General features: G+C 40.3%; 1 protein-coding gene across 1 annotated transcript in view; it reads left to right on the top strand.

The window, feature by feature from the left end:
* Positions 1 to 22,288, top strand: part of LOC144605992 (ATP-dependent translocase ABCB1-like) — a 56,651-nt gene extending 34,363 nt beyond the window's left edge. The window contains exons 17-25 of the mRNA XM_078421734.1: positions 2,554 to 2,637; positions 8,590 to 8,793; positions 11,267 to 11,367; positions 12,786 to 12,926; positions 13,554 to 13,710; positions 16,585 to 16,782; positions 18,140 to 18,346; positions 19,074 to 19,220; positions 20,895 to 22,288. Coding sequence (XP_078277860.1) covers positions 2,554 to 2,637; positions 8,590 to 8,793; positions 11,267 to 11,367; positions 12,786 to 12,926; positions 13,554 to 13,710; positions 16,585 to 16,782; positions 18,140 to 18,346; positions 19,074 to 19,220; positions 20,895 to 21,104 — 1,449 coding nt within the window. The 3' untranslated portion in view covers positions 21,105 to 22,288. The remainder of the gene's footprint in view (positions 1 to 2,553; positions 2,638 to 8,589; positions 8,794 to 11,266; positions 11,368 to 12,785; positions 12,927 to 13,553; positions 13,711 to 16,584; positions 16,783 to 18,139; positions 18,347 to 19,073; positions 19,221 to 20,894) is intronic.
* Positions 22,289 to 23,393: the final 1,105 nt, after the last annotated feature.

The raw sequence follows: 23,393 nt of genomic DNA, 5'->3' as shown, positions 1-23,393 counted from the left end.
GTACAGCAAAGAATATTTCAACAGTAAAACAATTTAGATCACTATCTTTTTGAGGAAGTGTTTAGAAATAAAATACATGTGAAGTTGTCTATAGAAAATGATTTCTTGGCACAGAAACAAATGTTGAGATGATATCATCAGTGCACAGTCAGAGGATTCATCATCAAAGAGTACAATTGAACCTGCTGCGATGTGCGGTGGTAGAGTTGCTGCCTTACAACGCCAGAGACCTGGGTTCAATCTTGATTACGGGTGCTGTCTGCACAGACTTTGTACGTTCTCCCTGTGTGGATTTTCCCCAGGAGCTCAGGTTTCCTTCCACACTCCAAAGACATACAGGTTTGTAGGTTAATTAGTTTAGTAAAATTGTAAATTGTTCCTAGTGTGAGAAGAATTGTGTTAATATGGGGGAATCACTGGTCGCAACAGACTCGGTGGGCTGAAGGGCCTGTTTCCGTGTTGTGTCTCTAAACTGAACTGAACTGAACTAAACTCCATTGGATCACCTGGTCGATTGTAGACTTTAATCACTGGCATAGATGGGACACAGGACCAACTGAAATAACTGACAATGCTGAACTACATAAGGCAGACCCAAACATGCATTAGCCATTAAAAACACCACAATGCCATTTGCTGTGACCTGCAAAACAAAATGTCAAAATGTCAAACGTGCGCCATGCCTCTCGACTTGCAAAGCAAAAGCCATTGAAGGGCCCAACAAATATGGAGTAAGTAGACCTTTTGTGAACTGTGATTTATACCCTTTGCCATCAACTACCTTTTATAGAAAATGTCCTCTCCAGCTTCCAAATGGCCAACTTGTGTACAAGCCGAATGTACAATTGAGCAGTGGGGAGACCTTCGGTATTGACTTGCTGGCTGCTGTGGGTCTGTGGCCATCCTCTGCCAGCTGAGAACTTGGTTTGCGGCTGCACTTCCGACTTGCGAACTGTTCGGCCTATGAACAGCTTGCAGGAAGAAAGCTTGTCGTAAACTGGGAAAACCTGCAAATGATTAATAATTCTTAGGTTGTGGACATTTCCACTGAAATCTTTTGTGGGGGAATAGATGCAAGTCTGAATGACCCACATACTGAGTGAAATCTTAGATATCAGTTAAAGGGAGATGATCCACATGGAATATGCAATGATTCCAGACAGATCTTTGTCGGGTACGTCGAACAATCCCTGTTCTGGGCGTACACCGGCCCCATCCCCGAACTCTACCTCCGTTACATCGACGACTGCATTGGTGCTACCTCTTGTACCCATGCAGAACTCACTGACTTCATACACTTCACTTCCAATTTCCATGCTGCCCTTAAATATACCTGGACTATCTCCGACATCTCCCTCCCGTTTCTGGATCTCACCATCTCAATCACAGGAGACAGACTAGTGACTGACATCTACTATAAACCCACTGACTCGCACAGCTATCTGGACTACACTTCTTCCCACCCGGTCTCCTGCAAAAAGTCTATCCCCGGCTCCCAATTCCTCCGTCTACACCGCATCAGCGCCCGGGATGAGGTGTTTCACACTAGGGCGTCAGAGATGTCCCCATTCTTCAGGAAATGGGGCTTCCCCTCTTCCATTATAGATGAGGCTCTCACTAGGGTCTCTTCTACATCCCGCAACTCCGCTCTTGCTCCCCCTCCCTCCACTCGCAACAAGGACAGAATCCCCCTCGTTCTCACCTTCCACCCCACCAGCCAGCGTATCCAACAAATCATACGCCAACATTTCCGTCATCTACAACGGGACCCCACCACAGGCCATGTCTTCCCATCCCCTGCCCTTTCTGCGTTCCGCAGAGACCGTTCCCTCCGTAACTCCCTGGTCCACTCGTCCCTTCCTACCCAAACCACCCCATCCCCGGGCACTTTCCCCTGCAACCGCACGAGATGCAACACCTGTCCCTTTACCTCCCCCCTCAACTCCATCCAAGGACCCAAACAGTCTTTCCAGGTGAGACAGAGGTTTACCTGCACCTCCTCCAACCTCATCTATTGCATCCGCTGCTCCAGATTTCAACTTATTTACATCGGCCAAACCAAGCGCAGGCTCGGCGTTCGCTTCGCTCAACACCTGCGCTCGGTCCAAGTTGGCCAAACTGGTCTCCCGGTGGCCGAGCACTTCAACTCCCCCTCCCATTCCCAGTCTGACCTTTCTGTCATGGGCCTCCTCCAGTGCCATAGTGAGGCCCACAGGAAATTGGAGGAACAGCACCTCATATTTTGCCTGGAACATCGACTTCTCCAACTTTAGATAGTTGCTCTGTCCCTCTCTTCCCCTCCCACTTCCCAGATCTCCCTCTCTCTTCCTGTCTCCACCTATATCCTAACTTTGTCCCGCCCCCCTGACATCAGTCTGAAGAAGGGTCTCGACCCGAAACGTCACCCATTCCTTCTCTCCTGAGATGCTGCCTGAGCTGCTGTTACTCCAGAATTTTGTGAATAAATACCAGACTGAGATGCTGTAGCTTTTTATTAAACCTTATTGTTTAATAGTTTGAATTTAATTATCACTCAATTTATCCTAACACTAGGAGATTGGTTGGTTTGATGATCAAAAGAATGCTGTTGGTGTGTTACTAACTCGTTTGGCTACAGATGCTTCACAGATTAAAGGGGTAAGTGACTTGCACTGCGATATTTTTATTTCAGACAGAGAAGCCGCAATGCACCCAGTTGCAGCCAGTGACATTTTATAACCATACATTCTACAATGCAAAGTAGAACATATCCTTTGATGCTGTTGTCCATCATCGATTATATTTTTCTACATCCTCCTTCTTTAGCGCATGCCTCATAAAATAAAGCAAACATGCATGCAAGCAATATAGCGAAGCTTATAAAAAATGAATATACTGATCAACAATCTAACAACTATGGCAAAGCAAAGCAGAGCGAAGCAAAGCAAAGCAAAACCCACTGAAATTGAATCATTTATACATAGTCTCTGTATTTGGGATTCGGCTTGCAGACTCGTCCTACATGAGGTTTGTAGGGCCCTTCAGTGGTACTTTTCACAGGTGATGCCACCACTGGCACGAGCTTCACAGGCGATTTCTTCACAGGCAACTTCTCTACCTGCACAGGCTTCACGGGAGACTTTCCCATGGGTGGTTCCTCCACTGGTAGCAACATCACTGGTGGTTCTTCCACAGGTGCAGACGTGGGAACCTGATCCCAAAACTGTTCATGGTCCACTGTCACGTGTCTATCATTTAGAAGAGCATTTCCATCTTCTGTCCACATCATTTCATCCGGGTATTCCGTGGGATCGTAAGGGATTCGCTGTGATGGTACTGGCTCCTCTACCGAGAGGTGTCTCCGATTTCTTCTGCAGAAACTACCTTCTGACTGAACAAGATAGGACCTGGGTTCCTGGCATTTCTCTTTGACCGTGCCCATTGCGATCATTGCCTTTCTGGGTTTGTAGCCTGACAGGCTGTCCTTCCTGCAAAGGTTGGAGTGGATGACTTGATTGATTGTAGCACACCTTCTGTGACAACCTTTTGTGGAGTAACTGAGCCTGAACCACCTGCTTTGACAGTGCACTTGTGGCTCTAACAGTAGCTTCGAGATGGAAAGAGGAGCACGAGTATATCTGGACATCAGTCTTGGAGATGGAGAGCTAAGAGTTGAGTCACGCAGTACGTTTCTGAGATTGAGGAGATCTAGGAACAGTACAAAGACTATCTGCACTCATCAAGGAGTCAGTGTATTGCTGCTTATCGCACAGGAGACACAATCAAACCCAGAGTAATTTAAATCAGAAATTACCTCACCTTTTTTTTCTGGTTGTGGCGTAGAATCATCTAGGGGTTAGTGGAATCAAGGGATATGGGGAGAAAGCAGGCACAGGTTACTGATTGTGGATGATCAGCCATGATCACAATGAATGGGGGTGCTGGCTCGAAGGGCCAAATGGTCTCCTCCTGAACCTATTTTCTATGTTTCTATGGGTCCGACTGGGCTCAGTGGGACTTCTCCATTACTTGTTTGGCGCTGCGGACTGCCTGTTCTGCCAGTCCGATCGATTGGGGATATTCCGGACTGCTGGTGATATGTTTGAAATCCCACTGCACAGCAAAATCTTCAAAGCACTGGCTCATGGATTGCCCAGCATTATCAGACATGAGAGTATGTCAAGTCAAGTCAAGTCAATTTTATTTGTATAGCACATTTAAAAACAACCCACGTTGACCAAAGTGCTGTACATTTGATTAGGTTCCAATAGAAAAAAAATGAAAACATACAGTAGCACGCAAACAGTTCACAGCGCCTCCTCAATGAGCCTCAAACGCTAGGGAGTAGAAATATGTTTTGAGCCTGGACTTAAAGGAGTCGATGGAGGGGGCAGTTCTGATGGGGAGAGGGATGCTGTTCCACAGTCTAGGAGCTGCAACCGCAAAAGCGCGGTCACCCCTGAGTTTAAGCCTAGACCGCGGGATAGTGAATAGCCCCAAGTCGGCCGATCTGAGGGACCTCATGGTGCCCCATGAGTATGTGGTGCCCCATGGACCGAGAAATGTCTCTTTAGCTTTAGAATCACCGCTGCAGAAGTGGAAGTGCGAAGTAGATCAATCCCAAACCAGCTGGAGTATGAGTCCACGAGAACTAGGTATTGTTGATTGTGCCAATCGAAGATGTCGGCTGCCACCAGGGTTCAAGACAATTCGGCAACTGGATGCAGCAGAAGTGGTTCCCTCTGCTGGTGGGGCTTTGTGCAGTGGCACCTGGGGCAAGATTGTAACCTCTGGTGGATGTTATCTGTCATTGCTGGCCGGAAAAAAATGGCCCTCGGCCTTTTCACTGTGGTTCCCCTAGGATGCCCCCTGTGTATGGTGTCAATATACTCCCATTGGAGCGAGACTGGGATCATGGCCTTGTGACCCTTCATGCCGACCCCGTCATGAATGGTTAATTCGTCTCTAATGGGAAAGAAGGGCTGAATAGAGGGCGGAAGCATGTGCTGTTTGCTGGGCCATCCATGTTTAATGATAGAGGTGAATGTCTGCAAGGTGGTGTCCTCAGCCGTGTGTGTCACCAGTTCCTCCAGAAGAAATGAATGGATGTGGTTGACCACCATAACATCGAAAGTGTCCTTCTCAGCCGCGAGCTAGGCTGTGGATTTCCTGAGAGCCCGAGACAGAGTGTCGGCCAGGTACATAAGTGTTCCGCGATTGTAAACAAGGGTAATGTCGTACTTCTGGAGCCTTAACATCATCCTTTGTAGTCGTGCTGGAGCCCTGTTTATTTAGGATGATTGCCAGTGGCTGGTGATCTGTTTCGATGGTCACTGGCATGCCGAAGATGTAGCCATTGAACTTGCCGCGTGCAAAGACCACTGCCAGCAACTCTTTTTCGATCTGTGCATATTTAGTCTTAGTGTCCGTCATTGTCCTGGAAGTATACGCGACAGGATTTCCTTCCTGCCGGCATGCTGCGCCAAGGCCGTGTTGAGAAGCGTCACATGTAAGCGTGACAGACTTATTTACATCGTAATAGGACAGTGTAGGAGGACACGACATTTGTTGTTTGTGTGTATCAAAAGTGTGTTGCTGCTGCTTGTCCCACGTCCAGGCAGTGTCATTGTGGGTGAGGGGGGTAGGGGTGATGACAGTTCGCTAAAGACCCGACATGGATCAGGAATAGAGTGACTGATCTACATTCTGTGATTCTGGCAGTTCATGTGAGATTTCACATGAGTTTGGAGTGAACTACTGCATCGTGATCTCCAAAGGTTCACCTGTGTTAAAGTCAGCTCTATTTCTAGCCAAGTGTTAACATGAAAAAAAGAAACTTATGCCAATACGAGTTGAATGGGATGTGTGAAGGAAACTGTGTCTTCACTTGCCTTGGGCAACGATAGGTTACTAAGTGTTGTTGCACACCATTCAGTAAATGATAGAGGTTCACCTCAGTGTGTCTATACTTTCCCTATCGGTTATTTGAACCATCCTTTTTATGGTTCTTACTTTTTCCATCCTTGGGAATTATTTTTATTGCCACAATGTAGAATATCAAATGATCCATCAGCAAATTCAAGAATCATTGCTGCTGCTGGATCCTCCCATACAACCAACCACCAAATCCCCAATAAATGATTAAAGGCTGCTGCTTCCTAATTTATTTTGGCACTCTGTGTAAAAAAATAATCCACCTCTTTCATTAGCTATTACGTTTTGGATTCCATAGAACCATGGACATTTAAGCCTTCTCACTGTTGGTAAGCTAATGTATTCAAACTCAGTGAAAGCTCACATAACTTTTGAGGAACTTGAATCAGCAACAACAGAATGGTAAGGCTGATCTGACCAGGAGCCAAGCTATGGCATGAGTGAAAATTCAACCTATTAATTCCATAAAAATGATCTTTACATTATTTAGGTCCAAAATTAAGATAAGTTCCAAGCTATCTTGTCTCCTTGGAAGGCACCAGTTAGAGCATTTTTAAGTTGGATAAGACAGAATAGCGTGTCATTTGTAGCGTTCACTCTACAAATAAAACTCTACACTAGATAATGCAATCCTAATATCTTAACCCCCTTTTGTAATTTTAGCACTCAAGCTACGCTGGCTGAGAGGTTAACCATAAACACGTTAGAAAGCCATTCAATAGAACCTGTGAAAATCTAGTTTTATTATAATAAAACTTTATTAAAATAAAATTATAATAAAAGGGTTTATATCCCTTTGATACCAAGAGTAAAACAAATCTAATTTGCCTCAAGGAATCTTTGATATATAATGGATATTTTTATTTTGTGGCAATATTTCGCAAAATTTAACAGATATTTCAGGCATATAAATTTTTTTTAAAAAATAAGGACCAGAAGAAACAATACCTAGATTTATTTGAAAAAGAATGTACTAATTATGGACAGACAGCATGGCCTTGTCCAGGAAAGTCATGTCCTACAAACTTGATTGTTTTTTGAGGAGTTGACAAACATGATTGATGAGGGTCTGATAGTGGAAGTTATCTACATAGACTTTGATAAAACATTTGACATGGTCCCTTGTGGTAGGTTGATCCATACGATTAAGATGCATGGGATCCATAATGTCTAGGGAGCTTGGATTTGGAACTGGCGTATCTATAGAAGACAGAGGATAGTGGTGGAAGGATATTTTTCTGGCTGGAGGTCTTTGACCAGTGGTGTTCAGCAGGTATCAGTACTGGATTCTTTATTGTTGTTTGTGATTTATGTAAATGGCTAGGACAAAAATGTAGATGGACTTGTTAGTAAGTTTGCAGATAACACAAACATTGTTGGAGTTGTAGACATTGAAGAAGGTTGTCAAATGATACAACAGGCTGCAGAACAGTTACAGATGTAGGTGGAGCAATGGAAGATGGAATTTAATCTGATCAAGTATGAGTGTTTCACTCTGGGGGTCAAATGTAAGGGGAAAATATCTAGTTAATAGCAATATCCTTAACAACATTGATGAACAAAAAGGGATTTTGGGATCTGTCTATAGCTTCATGCTTTCGAGAGAGAGTTAGATAGAGCTCTTATTGAGTCAGGGGGTATGGGGAGAGGGCAGGAACGGGGTACTGATTGTGAATGATCAGCCGTGATCACATTGAATGGCGCTGATGGCTCAAAGGGCCAAATGGCCTACTCCTGCACCTATTGTCTATTGTCTATTGAAGAAGCAAAACTAATAGAGCGATAACAAAGGCATTTGATGTGCTTGCCTTCATCAGTTGGGGCATTAAGTGTCAAGGAGACATGTTGCAGCTTCATAAAACTGGTTAGGCTGAATTTGGAGAATTGTGGCCTTTCTGGTCACCCCATTTTTGAATGGATGTGGAGACTTTGGAGATGGTGCAGAAGAGCTTTACCAGGATGCTGCCTGGATTAGAGGGTATTCGCTATAGGGAAAGGTTGGATAAAATTGGGATGTTTCCACTGGAGGAGAGACCAGACAGAAGTTTATAAATTTACTACACAAAGTGGACCCATTGGGCCCAAACCTCTCCTGCATTGGTACAGCACCCTGTCCTCCCCTCCTCTCCCCTCTCTCCTCAAACCCCCTCCCCTCTCCCTTCTCCCCCTCTCCCTTCTCCCCCTCTCCCTTCTCCCCTCTCCCCTCCCTTTTCCCTCCTCCCCTCTCTCTCCCCTCCTTTTAAACTTTAAAATGTGAATAACTTAAAAATAGACATCAGAACCATGTTCCCAGGGTGGAAATGCCAAATACTATTGCACACAGCTTTAGGGTCAGAGGGACACATTTTAATGGAGATGTGTGGGGTAAGTTATTTTACACAGAGCATTGTAGGTGCCTGGAACACTCTGCCAGGGATAGTGGTGGAGGAACAGAATGTGGTGTGTAGGTGGCTTTTAGATAAGCACATGAATATGCAGAGAATATGGATCACATACAAGCATCATGTTTGTGCAGACATGGTGGGCCCAAGGGCCGATTTCTGCACTCTACTGCTCTACGTTCTATTTAGTTAATATTGTGTAAATGAGTTAAACTGTTTGCCTGCTGCCCACTTTAAAACACATTGTCCTTCATATGTTGCATTGGAATCAATGCATGTTTCTTTTTTCTTTCAGGCCACAGGATTACAGATCGGTAACGTTGCAATGAATGCCTGCACCTTAGGAGCTGCTATAATCGTTGCATTCGTTTTTGGATGGCAGCTGACTTTACTTATTCTGTGTTGTATTCCATTTCTTGTTGCTGCAAATGTGATTATAATGAGAACGTATTCAGGGCAATCATTAAAGGATGATAAATTTCTTGTAAAATCTGGACAGGTGAGAATTTACCAGAGTCTATTTGGAGAGTTAATTCACCAGGAAAAGTGTATTTTCTATGCATAAGGCAAGTTTTCCAATTAATTGGGGAATTAATTATAATCCAATAGTAGTTATGATATTATGATATTATATTGCCCTTTGAAAATAAAATTTAAAGAATGTTTTGTACATTGTCAAACCAGAATTGCCTATTTGATCTAAAGTTAAAATCAGCTCTAATATTTCTCATCTTCCAAGTATATTTGGAAAATTATTCCATTATAAAGACCAGTTTATTATCTCACCCACATGTAGCATGAAGAAAATCTACTCCCCTCTTTTAATCAATATAGTTATATATTATATTTCTGTTCAATTCAGACTGAAGATACTTGAGAGATGATTTTCCAAATATTATTTTTTCATATACCGAGGTATAACAAAAAGTTTTTTGTTGTTGTGTGCTATCCAGTCAACGGAAAGACTATACATGATTACAATCAAGCCATCCACAATGTACAGATACAGGATAAAGGGAATAATGTTTGGTGCAAGATAAAGTCAGGTAAAGTCCGATTATAGGTAGTCGGAGAGTCCAATGAAGTAGATGATAGGTCAGGAATCTTCTCTAGTTGGTGTTAGGATGGTTCAGTTGCCTGATAATGCTGGAAAGAAACTGTCCCTGAATCTGGAGGGATGCATTTTCACACTGCTATACCTCTTGCCTGATGGGAGAGGGGAGAAGAGTTGAGTATAGGAGCAAAGAGGTCCTTCTGCAGTTGTACAGGGCCCTAGTGAGACCGCACCTGGAGTACTGTGTGCAGTTTTGGTCTCCAAATTTGAGGAAGGATATTCTTGCTATTGAGGGCGTGCAGCGTAGGTTTACTAGGTTAATTCCCGGAATGGCGGAACTGTCATATGTTGAAAGACTAGAGCGACTAGGTTTGTATACACTGGAATTTAGGATGAGAGGGGATCTTATCGAAACGTATAAGATTATTAAGGGGTTGGACATGTTAGAGGCAGGAAACATGTACCCAATGTTGGGGGAGTCCAGAACCAGGGGCCACAGTTTAAGAATAAGGGGTAGGCCATTTAGAACAGAGATGAGGAAAAACTTTTTTAGTCAGAGAGTTGTGAATCTGTGGAATTCTCTGCCTCAGAGGGCAGTGGAGGCCAATTCTCTGAATACATTCAAGAGAGAGCTAGATAGAGCTCTTAAGGATAGCGGAGTCAGGGGGTATGGGGAGAAAGCAGGAACGGGGTACTGATTGAGAATGATCAGCCATGATCACATTGAATGGCAATGCTGGCTCGAAGGGCCGAATGGCCTACTCCTGCACCTATTGTCTATTGTCTATTGACCAGGGTGAGACTCATCCCTGATTATGATGGTGGCCTTGCAGAAGTACCGTGAAGTGTAGATGGAGTCAATGGAAGGGAGGCTAGTTTTAGTGATGGTCTGGGCTGTGTTCATAATTTTCTGCAATTTAAAAATGATAAAACTTTGAGCACAGTTTCTTATATTTGTAGTCCATTACAAATATGAATATACATTCATTGATGGTGTTGCTCGTAGTGCAGATCCCAGGTGTTGATCCTTCCAAGCAAAATGGCATGTTCATTTATTTACTTTGAATTACACTGGAACATTCTTCTCAATTGAAAGGAGCACAACAAATACACCTTTCAAAGATTCTATAAAAAGCTTAAAACTACTTCCCTTATGTGAAAAGACACAAAGTGCAGGAGTAACTCATTGGGTCAGGCAGCATCTTTGGAGAACATGAATCTGTCCATACATGAATCTGTGACTTCTCTTGTGTTTTTATTCTGAGCAATAACAGTTTTTGCTGAATTTACCAAATTAATAGAGAGACATAAAACAGAATTTACATGATATCTAACTCCACTCTCTTCTACTTTGGTGAGATTTACTTTGTATCCGATTAATTTTGTCATGTGCAGGAAAATTAGAAATAGAGTCATTTACAATATAAATCAAGACACTAAATATTTGGGCCAGTTTTTACAATACTATTTGCAAGTCTTAGCACTAAGTAGTTTATCATATCATCACTGTTTTCTGTATAATGTAAATAGTCTCTATCTACCACATCAGCCAACCAAAGGTTGTAGAAGACCTTAGGAGGCTATATATTTATTGATTGTTGAACTAAAGACACTCTGAATTAATGTTATGTTATTTACTATTACTCAGTTGAATATTGTGCTAAACTGTGAAGAAACCTCTCCATCTTATGGAGATTAGTTCAACAATATTCAGATTTTTCAGAATTATTCTTGTTCAAACTCTTATCAAGTGAAATTGTGCCCCTAATTTTAGAATTTAAATTTTCTGAAAAATACTTTTAAAAAGTTATTTGAGTTAATACATTGCATTTTGTTAACTTGCCTGCTGTTGTGTATACACATAGAAAAATAATTATGTGAAATAGTAATTATAACACTCTTGTACACATTAATGCAGATTTCAACAGAAACTATGGAGAACATAAGAACAATTGCATCATTAACAAGAGAAGATGCTTTTTTCAAACGATACATGGACTGCATAGATGGACCCTGCAGGTGCAGAGTGTTTCTAAATTACCAACTTTTAATTTACTGTATTAAAGTACAGTGTCAACTTTGAAATCATGTTTGTTGATATACACATTTCACTGGATTTTATTAAAAAGGATTTAATACTCCAGACTGTCTTTGATTTAGAATATTTGCCTGGATTATTAAGAAACCATTTTTCTGTTGTATTAGCTTCAGCAGTTTGCAGTAGGATTAGGGCAGTTACAACTGGAACGTTACAACCTTTCCACTTTGACAGTAAAATCTGCCTACATTGGAAAACGTTCTCTTTATATGGTCTCTGTCTTTAAATACCAGCATTGAAAAGAACATTGACATCAGAAGTACTGTATGTACTGCTATATGATGTCAGAAGCATAGGAGAGGTGACAAGCAGGGCAAAGGAAAGGTCGAACGATAATCATTTCAGCATGTTAAAGATGTGTGCCTACATGCATTTGTGGACTAAAAACCCTTCCATTATTCTTCAATAAAAAAAGCAATATATTCAGATTCTAATTATCCATGTTATCAAACTAACGCCAAATATAATTCAAAATCTCTCTCTCAAATCTGGGAATTGAAGCATAACTATTTTTCGCTCAATGCATGATGGGTATATTTTGCGAAAGAGGGAGGATTGTTCCATGTATAGTTCCCAGTAGCTAGGAAATCCTAAATCAAATGGCGATTTGTCATATCTTTAATATGAAAGTGAAACCTTTCACATTTCTCTGTGATGTTAATCTGAATAATATTAATAAAACATAGACTAGGATAAGAAAGCAGAATTTGAGTTTGGTTCTCATCAGTCCGAGACCATCAAATATTTTGAGTCAGACTATACAAATTTTCCAGAAGATAGTGACATACAAAATGATAAAGAAAACATTTTGGATCAATCCTTATAATAGGAATATATAATTGAAGCTGGAAGAAGCACAGCAAAAGGAGTCCTTTGATGGCATCATCACTGCAACTGTCATCTCCTCTGGGACCTGGCACGGACTTCCATGTCAATGTTTTGTATAGTTTTGATTGTTCACAATATCAAAGATGCAAAAGGATGACAAAATAAGATAAACAAGTATTTGGTTATTTCTGAACTTTAGAGAGAGTGATCACCACTCACACTAACCTCCCCAATTGCCATTTGTTACCCTAGAGGAAACATACCCCAGAGGAAACAGCCTCAGGAATTTTCCACCAACAGTTTGCTGCTGCTTCTTTGGCAAAGAAATGTTCTCATGAAACTGTTTCTCCCCAATATTTTAAATAAAATGTTGTACCCAATTTCAAACTTGTAATTGTTCAAAACTCAATGCAGCAAATAAATTGACTTTAAAATATATTGTTGCCGTTTATTAATTCACCGTTTAAAATATCAAATTTTAATTAATATTTTGGTGTGATTTTTCTTCTAGATCCACATATAGGAAAGCTCCTTTATTTGGCTTAAGCTATGGTATAGTACAAGCTATTCCCTTCTTCGTTAATGCTGCAATTTTCCGATTTGGAGCATGGCTCATTGTAAATTGCTTCATGGTTTTTGAAGATGTTTTCTTGTAAGTTACTTTCTAAAATATGCCATTGATTTAATAATTGCTATAGTTGATCTATAGTTGCCTTTATATGGTTAAATCTATACTGCATTGTGTATGAACAGGATTAACAAAACATTTCTACATTTAACAACTTTGGTTTGGTCATCTTAAATCTCTGTCCATCGCATAAGTTGTGCAAGCTTCTCAAGATTATATTTTGTTATATTCTCCCCCAAAAAGTAATAAATATTGTACCAGCCACAGGTGAAGTTTCAGATGATTGGATGCTTGCAAATGTTGTACCATTATTTAAGAAGGGCAGCAAGGACAAGCCAAGGAACTACAGGCCTGTGAGCCTGATGTTAATCTTGGGAAGTTTGGTGGTGGGGAATCTTAGGGATAGCATTTAGGTCAGCAGAAAATGATTAGGGATAATCAGCTTTGTGAATGGAAAATCGTGTCTCACAAATCCGATGAAGGTTTTTGAAATAGGTCAACAAGAGGAAATATGGAAAATATTGGCTGCATCATTTGCATAATTTGCCCAGCTCTGGCAAAACATTTGATTAATAATTGGGTTGCTATCCCAAGAAACTAAAGACGAAGAATGTGATTTTTCATTGCAAGTTTTTTTTCAAATAATTTCAGGGTTTTTGCTGTCATTGTATTGAGTGCTATCTATCTTGGACAAACAGCATCATTTGCACCAAACTATGTCAATGCTAAAGATTCTACACGAAGAATAATTCAACTTCTTGAAAGGAAGTCATTAATTGACAGCTGCGGTGAAGAGGGGGAAAAGCCGGTAAATGCCCAATATGTTTACATAACTAAGATTACTTGTCTACATATTGTTGCTTTCATTCCTATTAAATAAATGGTAATTAACTGTTTACGTTTTAATGGAAAGTTCCTGGGATTCTTATAGTTGCTCAAGAGGACCATAATTCAGAAACAAATCCAAAAACGTGGGCGGTGCTTCCCTCACATCATTTGGTGATTGAATCGCCACAAGGTATTCCTGGTAAAATGGTTTGCCCTGCTTAGACCTGTTTGAAATTGAACCAAAGTTTTAAGAACTTGATTCATATTTAATCCTCTGTTGAGTTCCCAATCTCATGTTAGTGTCTCTTTCCATTTTTCAAGAATCACATGAATCTGATTTGATTTCAGCTGAAATCCACATCTATGCCTTCTTTATCTTTACACATGACCATACCAACACAATGCTGTCTGGCCTTCTTCCCAACTTGCCCATAGAATTGTTGCTATCACTTCGAGCCGTATTGTTCACCATAAACCAACATGTTAATTTTATCATTCTTATCCTTGATTTCAAAATTATCCTCACAATTATCCTCACTTTGTCCCTAGCTATCCTTGTAATTTACTATAGCCTGCTATAAACTCAAAAGCCTGCTACAATATCTATCCAATTATGTACTCTTAGTATTCTTGAATCGAATCATAAGACCATTGGCAGTTAGCAAACGAGCAAACCTCAGATTCTGTCATACCTTCCCTTAAATCATCATCTTTGCTCATTTATGTTACATGTTAAAATACCTCCCTTTGTCCAAGCTTTTGATCTGCTTTATATTTCCTTACATGCCTCTAAATGGAACGTCGTATAGATTCCATGGAGATTGTGTTATACAACATGACAACAAGCCGTTTAGCCCAACTTGTCAATGCTGACCAGGATGTCTATCTGTGCCAATCTCATTTGTGTGCATTTGATCCATTTCCCTCTAAACTTATTGTATGAAATGCTAGAGTAGCATCATGCTCATCTGTGGGCAGAACACACTGGCCCTATCATGATTGTTTCAAAAATCTACCTTTTTAATAAAGTATTTAAGATTATATAAAATACTACATGGGTGTGGGGAAATGCCTACTCCAAGTAAGGTCATAATCACCAAATAAAAGAGGAAATCATAATCACAGTTAGGTTTCTACATCCTTGGTGTGCTTAGTAAAACACTATTCCCACCACTCAGCATGCTTCACCTATTAGAGTATGCCATCTCCACCACAGTAATATATTCAATTAGTCTGAAGAAGGGTCTCAACCCATGTCCTCCAGAAATGCTGCCTGACCTGTTGAGTTGCTCCAGCACTTTGTGTTCAATTCAAGATTCTAGCATTTGCAGTTCTTTGTGCCTTCAATATATTGAATTATCTGCCTCACATATTCTTTCAAATGATCCACATAATGGTTTATCTTCTGAATTATGCCAATAGGGATTTGGTTAAACCACACAAACTATTTGGACATTGGACTCTCCCAGTCCACAGATAAAGACAAGTAGAAACAAGGAATTGCAGATTTTGGTTTATATTAAAAAAATCATACAAAGTGCTGGAGTAATTCAATGGGTCAGGCAGCACCTCTGAAGAACATGGTAGGTGACGTTTCAGGTTCAAACCCCTCTTCAGACTGATTGCAGAAAAGCACTGGAAGAAAGGAGGGCCAGGCCAAAGCCTGCCAAATAGTTTGACACTGGTGAGGAATGTTTTTTGATATGCAGGTGGTTGGACAAGGCCAGAGATGAAAAGACAGAACTTGTCCTGTTGAACCCAATATTTCTATCATGTGAATAATCTCCCCTATTCCACCCCCCCCACCCCCCCCCCCCCCCCCCCCATCCAATCCAAAATGTCTTAGCTCCCTTCTGCTGGTGCTGCCTGGATGAATAAAAAGTCTGTGAACAAAACTAATTTAACAATATCACAAAGTATAAGGGACAAAACCAATGGAAAAATATGCTAGGGCAACAAGTGTACATTATTTTGGAAATTATATTGGGAATAATGTTCATCCAAATTGGGCTCAAATTGGATTAAAGAAAAATCAGATTGAATCCTCAAACACAGATATCAATTTCACTCAATCTCCATTTTTATTGTATTATAATACAACACTAGTAGTATTATTACTAGTGTCTATTCATTCAATTTCCACCATCATTACGATTTGATAGAATTTTATTTATCCCAGGAGGGAAATTGATCTGCCAACAGTCATAAAAACACAAAATACACATAATACATATGAGGGGAAGGGAGTCAGTCTCAGTCTACCCCATGACAGAAGGGGGAGGTTGTGCAGTTTGATAGCCACAGGGAAGGAGGATCTCCTGTGGCATTCTGTCCTGCATTTTGGTGGAACCAATCTTGTGCTGAAGGTACTCCTCAGGTTGACCAGTGTGTCATGGAGGGGGTGAGCTGTATTGTCCAGAATGCTCCGCAGTTTGAGGAGCATCCTCCCCTCCAAGACCACCTCTCATGAATCCAACATTATATGTAGAAAGTAACTCTTAACAGTCAGCTATAAAAGTATCCAAAATTTCAATGCTCACAAATGATTTAAATCAAATGCCTTTCTGCCATGAGTAGTCTCTTTTAGTACATAGACACAAAATCCTGGAGTAACTCAGCTGGACAGGCAGCATCTCTTGAGACAAGGAATGGATGAGGTTTTGGGGCGAGACTTTTTGACCTGAAATGTCACCCATTCCTTCTCTCTAGAGATATGTACTGCCTGCCCCGCTGAGTTACTCCAGCATTTTGTCTATCTTCGGTTTAAACCAGCATCAGCAGTTCCTTCCTACACCCTTTTAATACATCTTTTATATCTGAATTCTCATAATCATTTCAAATTATTTATTTTCAGAGCAACTTTGAAGGCAATATTGAGTTTCAAAATGTCAAATTTGCTTATCCAATGCGACCAGATGCAGAGGTTCTCCAAGGTCTCACCATAAAAGTGAATAAAGGACAGACCATAGCATTGGTTGGAAAGAGTGGATGTGGAAAGAGCACCTTGGTTCAGTTACTTGAACGATTTTATGATGTCATGGGTGGACAAGTGGTAAGTATCACTTCATAAAAGGAAACATTTTATCGGAAATTCCTATCCAAGAGTTCAGCTGCGATGTGGAGGCTGAGTGAATTAAAATTTCTGTTGTTGGGTTTTCAACTTTCCTGTCTTCTTCAATCTCCAGCATTCTTTTTTGTAGCAATCTATTTGTTCAACCACTGCTTATATGATCATAAGGTTATAAGTGATAGGAGCAAAATTAGGCCATTTGCCCCTTCAAGTTCAAGTTCAAGCTCAAATTTCGTTCAAAGTTCAAAAACGCTTTATTTGCCTCCTTAACCCCATTTTCCTGCCTTCTCGCCATAACCCGTGACACCAGTACTAATCAAGAATCAAACTATCTCTGCCTTAAATGTATCCATTTACTTGACCTCCATAGCCTTCTGTGGCAAAGAATTCTACAAATTCACCACCCTCTGACTCAAGAAATCCCTCTTCATTTCCTTAAAGGAATGTCCTTTAATTCTGAAGCTATGACCTCTAGTCCTAGACTCTCCCACGTGGAAAAATCCTCTCCACATCCACTCTATCCAAGCCTTTCACTGTTCACTATGCTTCCTTGATCTTCCTCAATCTCATGTTCCAGTAATTGGTACTGATAAGAGGACGGCAACCAGTTCATAAACCATTTGATCTTCCTGAAATATTATTGATTCTACATGTGGGACTAATCTTCCAGCAGGGAAGCAATTCCAATCTTTTTTCTGATACCTTTGCAACTCTCAGTCTCTGATTTTAACCCAAATTTCCATTTACGTGCATCTCATTAATAAAAATAAAACAAACTAATAATTGTTCAACAATGTAAGTAAAATATAAAGACAAACAGTAAATGTAAGAAAAATTAATACTGTGAAAAGACAACCAGTAATTTATTCATTTAAAATACTTTGTCTTAAAAAAAACAGAAAATGCTGCCTTTTAAAATGTTTAGTTATCAATTATTAAAATGAGACTTTCAATAGCGAATGGTTCCCATTTATTTCTTGTCTATCAATGCTGATATCAGTATGCTTAACACAAGACTATCAAATAATATTTATTCACAAAATGCTGGAGTAACTAAGCAGGTCAGGCAGCATCTCGGGAGAGAAGGAATTCCTTCTCTCCCGAGATGCTGCCTGACCTGCAGAGTTACTCCAGCATTTTGTGAATAAATCCATTTGTACCAGCATCTGCAGTTATTTTCTTATATCAAATAATATTTGATAGATATTCTTTGTTGACTATACCGCCGAATATGAAAACATACTTAATACGATCTATAGTGTGTACGCAAGCATTTTTAACTTTTCTTAGGTTTGCATCATTATTATCAGCACGGATCATGACTTGTTATCTTTTCCAGTTGGTGGATGGGAAAGATACAAGAAGCATCAATTTGCCATGGTTGAGACAACAGTTGGGAATTGTATCCCAGGAGCCCATACTTTTTGATTGTAGTATTGCTGAAAATATTGAATATGGTGACAACAGCAGAGCTGTATCTCAAGAAGAAATTGAAAAAGCAACAAAAGCAGCCAATATTCACACTTTCATTACAAGTTTACCTGAAGTAAGTCTATGTCATTCTGTGTGCTTTCTAATACACTGGTATTTAATATTCTATCTGTATATGCTTATTTTATGATAATTATATGGTTAGATATAAATGAAAAACATATGAACATATTTAAGATAGAAAAGGGCAATGCTATGTGATGTTTTCACTCAATCTCCTTTGTTGCATTATCTAAAATATTTTGCAATAAGCATTGTTTACAAATTGACTTATGTGGATAGAAATGGTTATAAGCTGTACCTGTTCTCAGTGAGCTGTCTGGACATCTTTGAGCAAATTTTTTTAAATGATATGGTTGATCTCCTGATCTCAGCTTTCAGAGTTTGTATTATGAATCACTTGCAGTGACTTTACAGGGTCTATTAAAATAATTAATGGAACGGAAACAATAAATATGGAGTACTATCTTAAATTTATCTCTAGCAAAGTAAGGAACACAGCTTCAAACAATGAAAAGCAACGTTAGCACTGATGCTATGAAAAGCTATACACAAAGAGTGATCAAAATTTTGCATGGACTTCCAGATAGTTTGCAATCATTTAAAAAGCAATAATTCAGTACATCAATGAGAGATAACACAATTTGAATAAATAAGTTTGACACCTTATATTTCTTCATCTATTAACATCTTGTATTGGTCATTGAAGTTTTTTTCAAGTAATAATTACTAGAATGATACTGTGTTCGATGGATTTAAACAAACAAGTTACTTTTAAATAGGGATACAACACAAAAGTAGGAGATAAAGGAACACAGCTCTCTGGTGGTCAGAAACAGAGAATAGCCATTGCCCGAGCTCTGATACGGAAACCAACGGTTCTAATCCTTGATGAAGCTACATCTGCCCTGGACAATGAAAGTGAAAAGGTTACAAATCTTGAATTCTCAACTATATTAAGTAAACAATATTATGTTTATGGTGCATGCATTTAATTGTATAAAATTCAAAGGGATTTAATTATCCAAGCACAGGGAACTTGGGATCTCTTTGGCATTAAGATATGACGTTATAGCGAGTCCGGAAACTTGTTCTTTGTTGAAGAAGTTTATTGCGACAGCAATATTCGATTACAAAGTTTTCTTAACAAGATAACGGACAACCATTAAAACTCACTGTCTTCTTCGAAGACGTCTCCCAACTAACTCTTTACGGGCGCCAAAAGCGCACATGACAACGCTGTCCAATCAGCGATGTCGCTCTCTGGACCAATCCCTACGGTCGCGCCCACACGTGACCTTGCTGGCCAATCTGAGGGTTCGACGACTAGAACCACTCTCTATGGTCGCTACAACATTATATATCAAAGATATGATGTACAAAGGGTTTATCACAGCAAAAATTAAAATTGGTTTGCATGTCACTATATGTAATGTTAGAATGGCAATAGTTAGCAGTGATAAGAAACCTCACAAAGGGCTTGCTTTTGATTCTTATTTTGGAGAATAAAACAGATTATATTTTAGTAAATATTAGAAAAACCCACAATTGCAATATATTTAGTGCTGTGCTGATTCTGAATAGTGAACCCCAATTTATCACTATTTTATTATAGCTTCTCACTATAATAGATACTATTTATTCTGAACTATAACATTACTATGTGTAGGAGCCATTTGTGTTTGTGCTGGCTGTTTTAGCATATTATATTATTTTGTCTAGATATCTTGCTGTGTTATTTTGGACACTTGGGGGCTGTAGTGAGATGAATACATATATGGGCAGAACGTACTGTGAGGAGCCAGAACTTGGCGGTATACCTGGAGACACAGAGACGGGAGGGATCAGACACAGGGTATAGGCAACTTCGAACCTTTCCATCGATTCGTCTCCTTTAGTCACCACTTCACAAAAGGAGTAGAGTGATCATTCTTGACACAAACAACAACAGAGATCTTCACGACATTTCAGTTTAATTAGTCATTTATTGAAGTAGTGTTACAAACAGATAGTGTTTCTCCCGTCATAGACTTGATAAAGACTCTATCTCGCCATAGCTTCTCGCCATTTTTTAAAGCATTATGTCAGTGCATTCCCAATTATACTCCTAATTATCGCTCCTCCCAGTCCACATATGACCATATGCCCATATATGTGTTCATCTCATGACAACCCCCAAGTGTCCAAAAATAGTACAGCAAGATGCAAAATAATATAACATGCTAAGACAGCTAACAAACACACATGGCTCCAACACAGGGAGTATGGTGAGATACAGTTCTTACCAGACCTGCATCGAGAGCTGAAAGCTTGGGGAGCCACAGACCTGCAACAGACCTGTTTGTACCGCTACTTCAATAAACGACTAATTAAACTGAAAATACTTTTGGAAAATCTCTTTGTTGGTTTGCGTCAAGTTCACTCCCACTCCCTGTGAAGTAATGGCAAGCGGAAAGGACTTTACTGGAAAAGGCTGAAGTTGCCATTACACTATGTTTAAAGATTTGTAGGCTGGAACTGATCTCTTTGCACCTTGCATGTTGTACAGCACCCTTGCTATTCCTGCTCAAATTTAGCATTTGTTTTATTTTTCCTTTTTACAGATTGTCCAGAAAGCCTTGGATGAAGCTAGGCAGGGCCGAACTTGTTTAATCATTGCCCACCGATTGTCGACAATCCAAAATGCTGACATTATAGTTGTTATACAGAAAGGAAGAGTGGTGGAAATAGGAACTCACAACCAGCTCCTGGCAAAAGAAGGGGCTTACCATGCACTTATCAATGCACAGTTTCAAAATGAACGTGAAACTTGAATAGATTTATTTTTAATGGCTTTGTAATGTAGTTCCTCAGTGTTTCACCCATTACATTATTGAAATTGTGATGAAACTCCTGTGAAAAATAACCCACTTTATCCTTTGTCTATGGTAAAACTTGAAGCTGAGTTATCAAATAAGAGTTTGTTCGCAAACTCACAAATATTGCAAAATTACAACCTGATTGCAAAATAATTTGTTTATCTCCAAACAAGTAAAATTTTGAATATTTCTCATAAATGTTTTCCGTATTTTTCCTAAAAAAAACGGATCCTCATTTTAAATAGCAGGTAGCTTGTTAAGACCATCTGGATTATTTGATTGCATGCAGTGAAATATAAATCAAAAAGCTGATTTTTAAAAATTGTTTTATAATTTTGATTCACCATTTACATGAGAGGGATATGTGTTGTAATTAAGGCTGAATTTACAGTTGGAAGTCCCACCTGCCTGCATTTTTCCATATCTCTCCAAACCTGTGCTATCCATGTACATGTCTGACTACTTCTTAAATGTTATGATAGTCCCTGCCTCAATTACCTCCTCTGGCAGCTTGTTCCATACACCCACCACTCTGTGTGAAAGAGTTACCCCTCGTATACCTATTAAATCTTTTCCCCTTCACCTTAAACCTATGTCCTCTGGTCCTCGATTCACTACTCAATTATCCATCTGCAACTGAAACGTATCCACTCTTATTGATCCATCTGCAACTGACACCTTAATGTACCTCTTCTCAAGTAAAGTACTGTAAGTGTAGGCTTCAGTGGTTGGCACGGAATCATTGGGCGAAACAACCTGTTTCTGTGCCGTATGATTCTATGCCTTCTCTGTCGTGAACTCATGTGCCTTGGGCTGTGATGAGTCCAAAGATCTCATTGTCTTTCATATGCTGGCATTGGATTGATACTGGGCTTCTTCCCACTGTTTTAGTTGTGTCCAAAACGTATATTATATATGACAAATAAATGACTGTATATAAAAAGTTTACAGAATGATATGGGAATGTACTGCCAAATTGGTCATCTGGTACAATATTTGACAGATTTTATAGAAATGTTATATTTGTTATCCCTCAAGGGATTCATATAAATTTTTACTAGTGATGTAATTGTTCTGCATTGCTGCCTGAAAGAAGCAATATTCTTGTTTTTGTATAACAATGTTAATAAATACATATATCGAGGGGAATTATGTGAATTTATTTTTTGTGTTAACTGCTATAAGAGTTCTTCTGAGGTTTGTATAATACCAGAAATCATTCAGAAGATCTTAATAACAATAATACATTTAATTTATATAGCACTTTTCAGGAAACTCAAATATATTTACAGAGCAAACAAGACATAAAAACAAACAAACAAACAAAAGATTTGTCCAGACGGAGAAGCGGCGAACAAACAGCGCCAGCGTCCTCTCACGTCAGGGTCCGGCAGTAAACAATAAAGAACACAAGACACACAATTACAATTGAACACAAACAACCATCACAGTGATTGCTCCAGGCACACCCTCACTGTGATGGAAGCCAAAGAAAAGTCTTATCTCCTCCTCATTCTTCTCCCATGGTCATGCAGTCAAACTGCTGCCTCGAGGCGATCGAGGCTCCCGGAAACCCCCGCCGGGCGATGGAAGGTCCCAGGCCGAGCCGAGCAGGCCGTTGAAGGTCCTAAGCCCCCACCGGGCAATGGAAAATGCCGTGGCCGAGCCACGCAGGGCGATGAATGTCCTGCGAGCGGGTCGATCGGACCTCGCGATTCGGGGCGGTCGAGGCTGCTGCGGCTGTGGCTCCCGAAAGCCGGTCGCCAGCCAGGGACCTGCGAGCTCCCAATGTTGCGGTCTACAGGGCACGAGGCCGAAGCCTCCGAAATGGTAAGTCCAGGCCCTGCGACCGGAGTCTTCAAGGTCGATCCCAGCTGGAGGCCGCCAACTCCACAGTGTTAGGCCGTAGCGCAAACGGAGATACGACACGGAAAAAGGTCGCATCTCCGTTGAGGAGGAGATTAGAAAAAAAGGTTTCCCCCACCCCACCCCACCCCACCCCACCCCACCCCACCCCCCCCCCCCCCCCCCCACATATACAGAGCTAAAAATAAATCAAAACATACATTTAAACGGTAACAATAGACAAAGACCAAAAAAGACAGAGAGACTGTGACTATACTTTCAGTGACCCTCCCACTCATGCTAGCGTCATAAAGTTGTGCCTTTACTATCAGTGTCTGACAGTGTTTATTATTTCAGAGCGCGGACGGGCTTTAACACAAGGACACCCAGGTCTCGTTG

Source organism: Rhinoraja longicauda, chromosome 2 (assembly GCF_053455715.1).
Source record: "Rhinoraja longicauda isolate Sanriku21f chromosome 2, sRhiLon1.1, whole genome shotgun sequence".
NCBI lineage: Eukaryota > Metazoa > Chordata > Chondrichthyes > Rajiformes > Arhynchobatidae > Rhinoraja > Rhinoraja longicauda.
The sequence above is the reverse complement of the archived record's forward strand: the minus strand, read 5'-3'. Positions and strand labels throughout refer to the sequence as shown.